This window comes from Molossus molossus, unplaced genomic scaffold (assembly GCF_014108415.1).
Source record: "Molossus molossus isolate mMolMol1 unplaced genomic scaffold, mMolMol1.p scaffold_m16_p_19, whole genome shotgun sequence".
Classification (NCBI taxonomy): Eukaryota; Metazoa; Chordata; class Mammalia; order Chiroptera; family Molossidae; genus Molossus; species Molossus molossus.
The window spans coordinates 18,932,637-18,946,909 of record NW_023425354.1 but is presented as its reverse complement, the minus strand read 5'-3'; the positions used below and the strand labels follow the sequence as shown (position 1 = coordinate 18,946,909).

The 14,273-nt window shown below is 42.0% G+C and overlaps 1 protein-coding gene across 1 annotated transcript; it reads right to left on the bottom strand.

Annotated features, from left to right (window-relative positions):
• Positions 1-9,363: 9,363 nt before the first annotated feature.
• Positions 9,364-14,035, bottom strand: LOC118634927 (C-C motif chemokine 9-like). The gene is made up of 4 exons (XM_036269755.1): positions 13,818-14,035; positions 10,704-10,745; positions 10,125-10,236; positions 9,364-9,722 (listed from the first exon to the last, which is right to left on the bottom strand). Exons 1-4 carry the CDS (start codon positions 13,912-13,914, stop codon positions 9,533-9,535), a joined length of 441 nt encoding a protein of 146 aa, XP_036125648.1. The 5' UTR covers positions 13,915-14,035; the 3' UTR covers positions 9,364-9,532.
• Positions 14,036-14,273: the final 238 nt, after the last annotated feature.

Below are 14,273 nucleotides of genomic sequence, written 5' to 3'. Positions count from 1 at the left end.
ATTTTAGCAGAGTATGAAATGTAAATATATTAAAATGTATGGGGGTGCAGGGTGTTTTGTATGGTTCATTTTATTATCATTGAAGTAATACATGATCATGATGGCTAGATAATGTCTCAACTTCAACAATTAAGCAAAAGTACCACAAATAAAATGAAAAGAAATGTTCTAGACTAAAGAAATGTCTGCTGCCCTGGCCGGCTTGGCTCAGCGGTTAGAGCGTCCGCCTGCGGTCCGGAGAGACCCGGGTTCGGTTCCCGCTAAGGGCATGTACCTCGGTTGCAGTTTGTCCCCGGCCCTGGTTGGTCGTGCGGGTGGCAACCACACGATGTGTCCCTTTCACATCGATGTTTCCCTCTCTGTCTCTTCCTCTCTCTCCCTCCCACTCTGTCTGTACAAAAAATGGAAAAATGTCCTCGGGTGAGGATAAAAAAAAAAAAAAAAAAAAAAAAAAAAAAAAAAAAGAAATGTCTGCTTTCTATCTGGATGGAAAAAATAAATACCCATACACTAAAAAGTATTTCTAGAAATTAAGATTAAAATGTAAATACCTTCCCTGGCTGGTTTGGCTCAGAGGTTAGAGTGTTGGCCTGTGGACCGAAGTCACAGGTTTGATTCTGATCAAGGGCATATACCTTGGTTTCAGTTTGATCCCCAGCTGTGGTCAGGGTTGTTCAGGAGACAACCAATCTATATGTCTCTCTCACATTGATGTTTCTCTCTCTCCCTCCCACTCTATCTGAAGATAAATGGAAAAATATCCTTGAGTGAGGATTAAAAACAATAATGCAAATACCCATAACAACAATGGGGAAAATTATATATACTCATATACACACATATATATCATTCATAGAAAAAAGATTAAAATGGCCAACAGAACATATGGAATGATATTTAACTTCTCCTGTAATATAATTTCTTTATTGATCAGAGGGGAAAAAATACATGAAGGGAATATTTTGTACACATAAATTAGTATAGCCTTACCACTGGTAATATCAATTCTGTTGAATTTAAAATCATAAGTGAAAGGAGGACATTATGATCAATTCTACAGAAACATAAAGGACTATACATGAGGACTATAAACAGGGGTAGCCAAAGAAATTGGATAATCTAGATGGAAGTGGATACATTCTTATAAACATAAAACCTATCAAGACTGAATCATAAAGAAATAGAAAATCTGAATAGACCTATATAAGTAGTAAGGAGATTGAATCAGTAATAAAAAGTCTTCCCCCAAAGAAAAGCTCTGGTCTTAATGATTCTACTAGTGAATTTTACCAAATATTTCAATAAGTAACATCAATTCTTCTCAAATGTTTCCAAAACAACGATGATGATGGAACATATTCTAACTCATTTGGAAAGGCCAGCATTATCCTGATACCAAAGCCAGACAAAATAAAACTACAGACCAATCAATACTCTTTATTAACATCAATGCAAACATTTCAACAAAATATCAGCAAACCAAATTAAGCAGCATGATAAAAAGATTATGCACCATGACCAAGTGAGATTTATTCTGGGATACAAGGCTGCTTCAACATATGGAAAGAAATCAATTTACTATAGCACGTTAACAGAATGAATGAAAAAGATCACATGATCATGTAAATTGAGGCCGAAAAAGCATTTGACAAAATTTAACAATCTTTTATTAAAAAGGAACAACATTCAACAAAGATCAGAAAGAAACTACCTCAACATAAAAAAGCCATATATGAGAAATCCCCAGTGAACATCATACTCAAGGGTGAGTGAAAGTATTTCTTCTAAAATTGGAAACAAGGCAAAGATGCCTCCTTTTAGCATTTCTATTCTACACAGTGTTGGAAGTTCTAGCCAGAGCAATTAGGAAAGAAAAAGAAATAAAAGGCATGTAAATAGGAAAAGAACAAGTAAATTTATATTTGCAGATGATATGATCTTATATGTAGAAACCCCCCAAATTTTACATGAACACTGTTAAAACTAATAATTCTGTAAAGTCGCAGGATACAGAGTCATCACGCAATTCAACTGATCACGCTGGGGCCCCGGGCAGCCTTTGCTTGGCAGCCTTTGGTTCCCCCAGCCACCCAGCGAGAGGGAAGAAAGGAATTGGCGGTTGAAGGCATCCACAGTGGGACCCCAGCAATTCGGATGGGCCTTCTTCCTCCACCTCAACAGGCCAGGCCACTCCCACCCAGAGCTGGGAACCCCACCGCCCTCCCCTATCCCTTCTGCTTTCCCTTCCCCAGCCTGGGCAGCCAGGTCGCCCAAGCAGCCCCAGCCCCGCCACTGCTGCCTCTGCCCACTTTGGGACCCAGCCCAGGCCGAAGTCAGGCTAAGGTGAAGCCCAAGACCCGGTTGGTTGCGGTGGGGGAACAGCAGTAGCTGGAGGTACAGCTCCCCAAACCCCAGCACCCGGGCTGTAAGGGGCCCGCGGGGCGGCTACCTGGCTGGGACCACCGGGGCCTCAGTCCATCAACAAAGTGGTGAAGGTTGACCACCACAGCGAGGAGGTGGAGGCGAGGACTGCGACACGGAGGAGACCCAGGGTGGGAGGGAATAAATGGTAACGGGGAAATAAATAAGTAAAGTCACAAAGAAGAAGAAATAAGCCAGTCAGAGAAAGATAAATATCATAGGCTCTCACTTATATGTTGACTCTAACGAACAAAATGAACTGATGAACAAAATAGGTCCAGAGGCAGGGAAGCGTGGGACAGACTGACAGATCTCAGAGGGAAGACGGTGAGGGGGGCGGGAAGAGATTAACCAAAGAATTTACATAAATATATGCATAGCCTATGGGCACGGAAATATCAGGTGAAGGTCTGGCATGGGGATGGGTGAAGGGGGCAAAGAGGGGGAATGGGACCATCTGTAATACTGTCAACAATAAAAATATGTATATATTTTTAAAAAGACCATCTTAACAATTTGAGGCAGCCAGGGGTTTTTATAAGAAGGGAGGAGGAAGAAAAAGAAACCAAAACAAAGAAATGAAAGAATGGGGTTGAGAGTTCTTCATTGAGGGGACTCCATGCAAGTCCACACAGTCTGTTCAGATAACTGGTTGAAGGTCAGCAAATACCCTGGAGCTGGAATGGGTGAAAGTTGGAGTCCGCTTCTTTGGAAGTTCCTAGACTTCTTAAGCAGACAGGCTGTTTATCTGCACTCCCTTATTAGTTAACAGGTCATCATGTACAGAAACTGTGTTAAAAGAATGGTGGGGTGGGTTACAGTAATAATGTTGATTCCACATCTCGATTTCCCTCCAAGAAATAGGGCAATATGTAATTTAATGCACTAACAACATCACTTTTATTATTAAAGTCTAGCCGCTCACTCATGCAGGCTGACAAACTGTTGCCATTTCTGTGAGGATGTTCTCTCTGGCTCAATAGTCAGCTCAGTGCTGTTCTTCTTCCACCCTTGTAATACCTTCACAAACAGTCCTATAAATAGTTTCCTGTCACACACACACATACACAGAGCCCACTTTTGATCATGAAAGACACATGGGACAGCTTTTTGTCAGCCCATGAGCTTCACATTTCCATCTGAATTTTAGAATTAGCTGGTCAATTTTGACAGAAAAACCTGTTGGGATTTTGTTTCCCTCCCTACCCCAGCAGTGAGAAACCTGGCTCCCATTAACCTCAATGTGTTTACTTCTTTGCTTTGTCCCCGGTATGTAACAAATCTTTAGGCCACACTGACTGTCTCCTCAGTGCCAGCCCCAGTGGCCTCAACCACGTGGTCAGGCCCTCTGGCCCAGGCCTGGTTGAGCCCTCAGATGAGCTCCCTGGCCCACACCAGGAGAAAAGGGAATGAGCTATATTCCTTTAAAAATCTTGTCTGTGGTTCTAAAAGAGAAATAGTAAACATAAGGATGTTTCCATTCACTATTTTATGCCTTGATGATTTCTGTGCAGCTTTATTTAGTATTTTTGTTTTTGTTTTTTTTATCCTCACCTGAGGCCTTTTTTGCATTTATCTTCAGGTAGAGCAGGAGGGAGAGAGGGAAGAAAAGAGAGAGAGACACATCCATGTGAGAGAGACACATCAACTGGCTGCCACCCACACAACCCCAACCCGGGTCACGGACAAATTGCAACCAAGGTACGTGCCCTTAGGGGGAACTGAACCCAGGTCTCTCTGGTCTGCGGGCCGAAGCTCTAATCAATCGCTGAGCCAAATCAGCCAGGGCTCTATTTAGTTTTTTTTAATACAACTTTAAAGCACAATTTTTTTTCTAGCTATTTTGCACAACTCCCAAGATTTTTACTTTTAAACATTCAAGTTGGGTTGTCAAACTTATTTAACTATGTTTACACTTTTTCTAGTTGTGTATTTCTTTTATAATTAAGCAATTTGTATAAGTAAGCTTCTTCATGAAAAAAATCAAGAACTGGCATATTTTGTCATTTGTTATTGAAAAGACAATGAAGATTCGGTGTATTTTTCCCCCATTTATTTGATTGTACGTGTTGGTTAGTAAAGAAATATGTGCTTGTTATACAAAGAGTCGAGGTTTGAGAAGACTCAGTGTATTGCTTGCCGATTCCAAAGAAATAACCCAGAGGACCGGCTGTGAAAGACAGGATTTGGGTGTGTACCACAACACAGGCTTTCTTAGTACAGGGTTATATAGAGTATAGCAAACAAAGCAAACAGGATAACAAATGATGCATGCAGGGTGGACATGCTGCAGGCAAGCTACATGAGATCAAAACATCAGGTATTTACAATGCAGTTTACATTCTTCAACAGTTTCTTTTCGGGCTGTTTACAGAGGAGTTGGTCAGGCTCCCACAGTACACTGACAGATGGCCTTCATTATATTCTCACGGGGGTGGGGGGGGTGGGGAGCTGGAGGTTGGAAAGGGGCTTATGTTCTCACATAGGACATGGTGCTTTTTATAAAAGTTGCAAGCAATACCAACTTTACAAAGTCAAGAGTGAGAGTTCCTCTTCAAATTTCCGCTTCACCATGCGGCATTAGTGTTACCTGGGAACTTATTATAAATGCTGATACTTTGGCCTCACCCAGTCCTACTAAATCAGAACTTCTGGGGTGGAATCCAGCAGTCTGTTTTAACAAGCCCTCCAGGTGATTCTCATACATACTAAAGTTTCAGAAGCCCTGATCCACACAGGCATACCTCATTTTATTGAGCTTCACTTTATTGCATTCCACAGATGGCGCATTTTCTTACAAATTGAAGGCAAGACCCTCCACCAGCATTGCCGTGGTCTGGAACTGAACCTGCGATATCTCCGAGGTATGCCTGTAGTGTAGTTTCCAAACTGGTGTGCTTCAATATATTGGTCTCTTCAGCCCTTGGGCAGCCTGCCTGGTGCCAGAGGAACCCTGAGCCCCAGGCTGGTTGCCCTCAGTACAGACAACCTCATCATTTTAACCCAGTGTTGCAATATTGGAGAGTTTGATTAATTAAATATGATTCTTGGACAAAGATATCACACCTTCTTCTTATTTTCAGTCTTCTCTATACACTGAACAGTCTTTTTATTTTGATGTATTTCTGTTGTTGAAAGTTTTGCAGACTGTCCCCTCTTTATCCCCTGTTGACCCTCTCTACTCTGCTCCTGTTCCTTGCCCAAGTCTTCCCTGCCCTACTGTTTGTGTTCATGGGTTATGCATATATGCATATAAGCTGGTGAATCTCTTCCCTCTGAGATTTGTGGATCTATTCCGTGCTTCCATATCACTAGATCTATTTTGTTCATTAGATTTCACATATAAGTGAGATCATGTGATATTTATCTTTCTCTGACTGGCTTATTTCGCTTGAGCATGCTGTCTCAAAGGATAAGAGATCTTTCTTTTTCACAGCTGCATAGTATTCTGTTGAGTAACTGTACCACAGCTTTTTTATCCATTCATCAACTGATGGACAGTTGGGCTGTTTTCAGATCTTAGCTATTGTAAATAGTTCTGCTATGAATATAGGGGTGCATATATTCTTTCTGATTGGTGTTTTTGGCTTTTTCAGATATATTCGTAGAAGTGGGATCTCTGAGTCAAATGTCAGTTCCATTTTTAATTTTTTGAGGAAACTCCATACTATTTGTTTTATTCACATGGTTTTTCTAATGCCTATAATGTATAACAAAGTAGTTACTCAATACTTATCTGTTTGAGGGACAATAAATGTTTCAAGATTTCAGAGAAAGGGAGATGGATGCTCTGGCTGGGGTAGCGAGGGGAAGGCTTTATGGCAGCACTTGAACTGAACCTTGCAGTTGAGATGAGTTTTGCTGGGAAGAGTTGAGAGGGGGAGTGTTTCTGGCAGAGGCACCACAGAAAACAAGGAAGCAAAAAAGACCATGCTGTCTCTGCAGAACTGTGAAAATATAGTAGGTGAGTCTTACGCGATTGACTCAGACATAACATGCATTACCTCCTCCAAGACCTTCTGTCATCAACAGATTCTTGGTCAGAAAGAAGAGTCTTGGTTTCTATCCTTCATTTCTGTTCAGCTGCCATTGTCATGACCCAAATCCTTGACTAGGACACACCTGGCCCTCTGCCATTTACATTGCTCAGGTGGCCTGTACTCTCCATTTCATTCTACTGAGCTAACAACTTGACCAGTCAGAGAACCCAGTGAAACCACACACTTTGCCCTTAGGACTAGCACAATTGTTGTTGTTGTTGTTGTTTTTAATTATCACCTGAGGACATTTTTGCATTTATCCTCAGATAGAGGGGGAAGAAGAGAAAAAGAGAGAAACATCGATGTGAGAGAGACACATCGATTGACTGCCACCCATACAACCCTAACCTGGGGCGGGGACAAATTGCAACTGGGGCACATGCCTTTAGCAGGAACTAAACCTGGGTCTCCAGCCCGCTGGCTGATACTCTAACCACTGAGCAAAACTGTCCAGGGCTCTAGCACATTTTTAATCCATCAACTCTTGAACATTTATTCCAAGGCTCTGAAACAAAATCACTACAGAGAAATCAAAAGCTACTATTGCCATCACTCAATCATATATTCCAAGGGCTCAGTGGGCTGGTGTTAACTCTAAGCTTCTCAATTCAACAGAATACAGAGTAGTCATGAGAGCAACAGGAAAGATCAGAAATGGGTCAAAACATAAGCCAGAACCCCAAACATCTGTGCTTGCCTCTTCCACCTCCCTAGAGCCCACTGAAATGACAGACTATATATGAAAACAAAGTTGAATTCATTTCAGCAGTAGGGGATCAGAAAAGATGACATCAGCTGGCCATAAGGTGAGAAATTCTATTCTGTGTAAAGGACATGTGTCAGCTTGATGGCAAAACCCAAGGAGACTGAAAAAACATATATCCTCATATAGGTGAAGGAGGAGATTACTGAAAAAGCATTTTCTCATCAGGCCCCTGGGTAACACAAAGATCAGAGTCAGTGGGTGTTGGGAGAAGAATCTTGGCTTGAGAGAACAAGCCACAACCTTGCCAGTCTTTATTTCAGGATCATCAGGTGCAGGGTTGGTCCCAGGATAAACCTACGAGCACAGTTCTTATCTAAATAGGATATCTGCTGTGGGAGTCTTCCAGACAGAGAATTGGGCAGTGGATGAAGTCTTGTCAAAGACAAGAAGACCCACCCCCCACTTCCCCCTAGAAATGACGCTCTTTGATAATCTCAGTGAAAGCCTGACCAGTCACACCCTTCCTTCCTCTTCACCTACCAGAGCCAGGGCCCCTGTAATCAGAATCTACATTTGCAATCACGGAACTAGGGATTTCCACTTAGGCTCTGAAGAAAGAAAAGCATCCATGAAGGCTGAGATATACTAGGTACTCTTCCCCTCCACCAGTCTACCTATTTACCCGCACCTCCTAAAATGGTATGTCTAAGTGAGGTCCTAGGACCACCTGCATAAAAATCACTTGGAATGCTTGTTTAAATTGTATGTACATCTGTGCTTCACTCCTTATCCCCAACCATCTCCTGCCAAATGATGGAGTAAAAGTAACCTTAGTATACTGTAGTCAAACCATCAAAGAAGAGCTATTTTAGTAGGAAGGATGGGAATATACTGTGAATTTGTGTTTAATCTCTTTGGCATTACAGTAATTTCCAGCTTTAATACTGTCTTGGGGCTTGTTAAATAGTGATTTATTATTATAAAGGATATTTGGTTATCAATCAATTTCCCCCCTATTGATAAGAGATCTTTCTTTTTTACAGCTGCATAATATTCCATGTGTACATGTACCACAGCTTTTTTATCCATTCATCTACTCATGGGCACTTGGATTGTTTCCAGATCTTAGCAATTGTAAATAGTGCTGCTATGAACATAGGGGTACATATATTCTTTCTGATCAGTGTTTCAGGTCTCTTAGGGTATATTCCTAGAAGTGGGATCACTGGGTCAAATGGCAGTTCAATTTTTAACTTTTTTAGGTAACACCATAGTGTTTTCCGCAGTGGCTGCACCAGTCTGCATTCCCACCAGCAGTGTACTAGAGTCCCCTTTTCTCCACACCCTCGCCAACACTAGTTTGATGATTTGTTGATGGCGGCCATTCTGACAGGTGTGAGGTGATACTTCATAGTTGTTTTAAGTTTTTCCCCCTATTGATTTCTTATGGTGAATCACCCAAAATGTAAGCATAGGTTTTAAACTTCCTTTTTTTCAAATAGAAAAGCTTTGTTGTTATTTAGAATTCAGTGCTTTCCTCTGAGTTTTATCAGACAGTTGATCAAGATTTACTAATTATAAATTAATAGGTATGGGTGTAAATTAATATTAATTAACTTCAATGTGAAATGTTTTTCTAATATCCTTCAACTTTAAAAAAGACATCTTCTAGGAAGTTACATCTATTAAGAAAAAACATCCCAAACAGAAATAAGGCAACAGGATGACAGCATACCTTTCAATTACATTGGAACATTGTCTAAAAGACCCACCCCAGGACTCCTTACATCTGTGGGGGAAATGAACTTTTGATTGATGTTCTATTTACTATTGATCAGGTCACAAACTTTGTGAGATTACATGTTGACTTGTAAATTTTTGTCCAGCTAGATGCAAATGGTTTTTGTCCAGTAGAAAAGATAATAGCAGAAGTTACAGTTATATTGCAGTGTTGGATATTACTCTCTAAGTTAACCAACATTTCAGAAACCCACCCCCACGAATTATATAAATCGCTATTCCTCAGATGATTTTACAGTCAGTTTTATGGATCCCTCATTAATAGGTAAGTACATCTTTGACACATATTCAATCTGTATTTGGATGAATCATGTTTTTACCTTCTTAAAAATGATGCTCTCTGATAATTGATTTTGAAAAAATCACAAATCCAAAGTTCAGCAATTTCTATGTTTCTTTTTCCTCTCAAAGATCAGGTAAAGTTAAATTGGATACTTTTTATTGTGCATAGCATTTATAACCAGAATAGAACAGTAATTGTTGCTTTTGAAAAAATAATTCAGGCCAAGAAGCTCCCAGAGGTAAGAGAGAGTGGAGATGGGTGGCTGGAACCTGCTATCCCTTCTCAACGAGCCATTGTTCTCAGTTTCTTGACTAGGTCCAGATTCGGGTTCTTGTCTAGGTCCAGATTCAGGTTCTTGTCTAGGTCCAGATTCAGTTTCTCCTCTAGGTCCAGATTCAGGTTCTCTATGCAATTCTGAACTCCCCCATCCAAGGGGTTGGCACAGACACGCTGCCCTCTCCTGCTGATGAAACTGGGGAACACGGGGGAGAAAGATTATACAGTGAGGACGGTTCTGCAAATAAAAATGGGGAGCCCTATCCTCCATGCCCCTCGATTCCCCATCCTCCCAGCTTTTTCCTTCCTATCTCTGCTGCAGGAGCTCAGGGTGTCTTCTCTCTGAGACCCTCCCTCAGTCTCTGAGACTCCCTTAGTGACTCAGGGGAGTTTTGTGGGGCAGACTGCTCCTGCTCTCTCCTTCCTTCCTTAGCCTCCTTCTTCACTGGGAACATCTCATATCTGATGCTCTGCAAGACCTTCATGAGGACATAAACCTCCCTTGACCTTGCAGGATCCAGAGGGTGGGACTTTCCTGGACATCCAACCACCACCAAGTCCCCCTTCCCAAGACATGGCTGGTATTCTTGGCACTTACATGACACCAGGCTGGGAGCATCCACCGGTCGTTTGAAAGTAATCTTCCATGAATACGCATCGGATTTTTCGTGAGGTGTAGGAGAAGCAGCACTCACTTGGCTGGTGAAGGCCTGTAGTAAGAGAAAGGGCCATTTAAGGACCGGACCCTTTCCCCACTTCCTCCAAAGTGCTGGGGAGGGTGAGAAGGCACAGGACTCAAAAGGGGTGCTTTCCTCCTCTGCAGCATTTGCTGGCATCTCCTTGCTTCACACTTCCCAGGGTTCAGCTGTGTGTCTGAGGGCACCCAGGCAGGGCCACAACAGGGCCAGGACCATTTCTCCCAGCAGTGGATCTCATGCTTGCAGGAGGCTTCAGAGAATACTCTCCCCCCAGGTGAGCCTTCTCCAGGACAGCCAGGTGGAAGAGAGGTCATCTATGGAGGAGGGACCCATAGCCCATTCTGATCTTCCCTAGATGGTCACCATCCTCAGGACCCTCCCCCTTTCCCCATGCCCTGTGAACAAGATGGATTGAAGCTGCTGAGCAGATCTGTTACCCACCTGCTACTTTTAAATATATGCCATAACTAAACATTTACCTTCATGTAAGTTTTCGAACCGAGGCACCACCATTCTGGATTCTTTTTGGGAGAAATAGACAAGAAGGGAAGAGAAGTCACTGGGAGGCAACATTATTGCAGTATTTCTCCCTATCCCATTCCTCAGCCTAACCCCCTGGTAAGGAGGCATTGGTGCTTGGATACTGGGCATCTGTCTGGGTTCTAGGCCTGTCTCCAGGCGCATTTTCTCCATTCGTGCCTTGAGATTTTTCATATTTGAGACATGAAAACATTCTATGGACGATACAAAGAGCAAACTGCAAATACAACATGAATAAATCAATTGAATAGCTACATCTTGTGATACAGTCCACAACACTTTCTGCATATTTCTGAAATCCACAGGGCTCTGGAAACAGAAAACCTTTTCATTAACTAATCTGATGACCCAATGTCACCCAAAGTGAAGTGAGGCTATTTACAGTCTTTAACCCGTTAGTGTAAGTATTTTTATGTGTTTACTACAGAACTATTACTGTTTGAATAAAGTATGCTTCCCAGACTCTGCCAGGAATGTTAAGTTATGTGTTACCTTTTTAAATTAATTGATTGATTGATTGATTAATTAATTAATTAAATTCTCACCAGAGGATCTTTTTCTATTTATCTTCAGATAGAGTGGGAGGAAGGGAGGGAGAGAAGGAGAGAGAGAAACAGCGATGTGAGAGAGACACATCAACCGGTTACCTCCCACATGACCCCGACCAGGGCTGGGGATGAACCACAACCAAGGTACATGCCCTTGACCGGAATCGATCTTGCAACTCATTGGTCCTCAGCCGATGCTCTAATCGCTGAGCCAAACTGGCCAGGGATGTGTTACACTTTAAAAAATATTTTTTATTTTTTGAATGTGTGGTAAAATACACATAGTATAAACTTCTCAATTTCAATCTTTTTTTTTTTTTTTTGGTCATGGAGCTCTGACCTTGTACCCTACACACAGTGATGTAGACCTGCTAAATATATTTTCATAAGGAGGAGTACAGTCAAAGCTATAAGAATAGTCAACATAAATTGCTATTAGGTTCACCCTGACTGGTTTTGCTCAATGATTAGAGCATCGGCCAGCAGCACAATGAGTCATGGGTTTGATTCTGGTTAAGGGCATGTACCTCAGTTGCAGTTTGTCCCCAGCCCTACTCGGGGTTGTGCAGGAGGCAACAGTCAATGTGTCTCTCTCACATCAATGTTTCTCTCTCTCCCTTCCTCCTTTCTTTCCACTCTATCTGTAAAATAATTGCCATTAGAGTCAAAGGAAGTACAGAAGATGTGTACTTTAAACCAAACTGGTCAAATTCTAACCATTTTGAAATGTACAGTTTAGTAGCACTAAGGACATTCATATACTGCACAACCATAACCACAGTCTATCCACACAACCCTTTTCATCTTGCAGAACTGAAACTGTACCCTTTAAACAAAATTTTATTCTTTAATTGGTTTTAGAGAGAGAGAAAGGGAGAGGGAGAGATAGAAACATTGATGAGAGCCCTGGACGGTTTGGCTCAGCAGTTGGAGTATTGGCCTGCGGACCAGAGAGTCCTGGGTTCGGTTCCCACTAAGGACACGTACCAAAAAAAAGAGAAAGAAACATCGATTGGAAAGAACATCAATTGGCCGCCTCCTGCATGCCCCCCACTGGGGATTTGGCCCACAACCTGGGCATGTGCCTTGACCAGGAATCAAACCAGCGACCTCTTGGTGCATGGGTCAGCGCTCAACCACTGAGCCACACTGGCCAGGCGAAACTTACCCTTTTAAAATTAACTCCCCATTTCCCTCCCCAACCCCAGGGCCACCACCATTCTACTTTCTGTCTCTGCATCTGACCAATTTAAGTGCCTCATATCAGTGGAATCAGATAGTATTTATGTTTTTGTTATTGACTTATCTATCATGGGGTATAGACCTTTCTTCAGTGTTCATCCATGTTGTAGCATGTGTCTGAATATCTGTCCTTGTTAAGGCTGAATAATATTCCATTGTATGTACATATTGCACTTTTTCAACCTATTCATTTGTCAATGCACACTTGGATTGCTTCCACCTTGTGGCTGTTTTGAATAATGCTGCTATTAGCATGGGTGTTCAGAAGTCCCTTCATGTACCTGCTTTCAGTTCTTTGGGTATATACTCAGAAGTGGAATTGCTATATCAGATTGTATTACCTTGTTAAAACCTGAAAGATTCTGTATTCCAAAATACATCTAGCCCCAACATTTTGGGTAAGGGTTTGTAGATCTGCATTATGCTAATGAGGAAACACAACTAAACTTTCAGCGCGTTTCTTATACAGTTACCTATGAATTATATTGATTGAGGCATGCTTGATATGATGTGTGTGGGGTGGGGGTTGCGAAATAAAGTCTTAAATGTTTTTCTATCACAACTTGCTGACGAGCTCATATCCTAACTCCACCACTTACTGGCTGTGTGATCTTGAGCAAGTTATCAAAGGCTTCCGTGCTCCAGTCTTCTCATTTGTAAAGTAAGAATAATAACAATACACAAAACTATATAAGTTGCTGATAATCTATTCCACAGGGCTTTTAGTAGAATTCAACGTATTAACATCTACAAGACCATTAGAACAGTGCCTGCTTGGACATAGGCAGTACTAGATATTTATTTGTGAAATAAATACAGAAAGAAATAGAATGATTAGGTGGACTTGGGTGTGTCATTGGCCCAGCTTATCCCATTTCCTCTTCAAAATGATAGTTTTACACTACATGGGATATAATAGTTCTAACATAGGCTTCTATGCTTCATTCTCCAAACTGACAATTTTAGTACAAGTCTTTTGATCTAGCACGTAATGGTCCTACATCAGTTAAGAGAAGGTATCAAATAATTCTGGCCATGAAAAGACAGAGAATTGTTTCCCCAAGTGGGACAAGTCACCTGTATATAGTTTTCCCCAGGGATCAAATGCTGCAGAGAAACATCTATACCCTACTGCTACTGCATTTAAACAAGTGCCAAATTCACCTCTATGACGCAGGAGAACAAAGGCGTCCCTCTGTGTCTCCTCCCCAACTACATGTTACCATCGCATTGGCCACCAGTGAGAAGGCTCACTGAACTCACCATGGTCCAGGGGCTCAAGGGACTGGAATCCATGGGTCAGGGTTCCAAGGGCAGCAGAAAGGATGAGGAAGGAGAGGGCAGCTGCAGGGATTCTCATCTTCCAGGTGTGCAGGTAGTGCTGGCCTGAGGACTCCTGGGCTCTTTGCTCCCTGACTCCCTGGGACCCCAGCTCTGTCCTTGTATTTATAAGAGGAGGAGGATCAGGAAGAACAGGGCAGAGGTCAGAATACTGGTTTTTGGCTACACAATCAACAACATGATATTTCAAAATAAAAGGGAACAAGTCTGGGAATGAAACAGGAAGTTGAGGGAACAATGACTTGGTGCTTTTCCAATTGTTCAATGAATACAGGCAAAAAAAGTGTCAGAATTGATGACAGAGACCTTAGCCAAGACAGGAATCTGAGACCCTCTGGGAGGAGCTCTCACATCCTTTGTGGGTCATGAAGGTCCTAC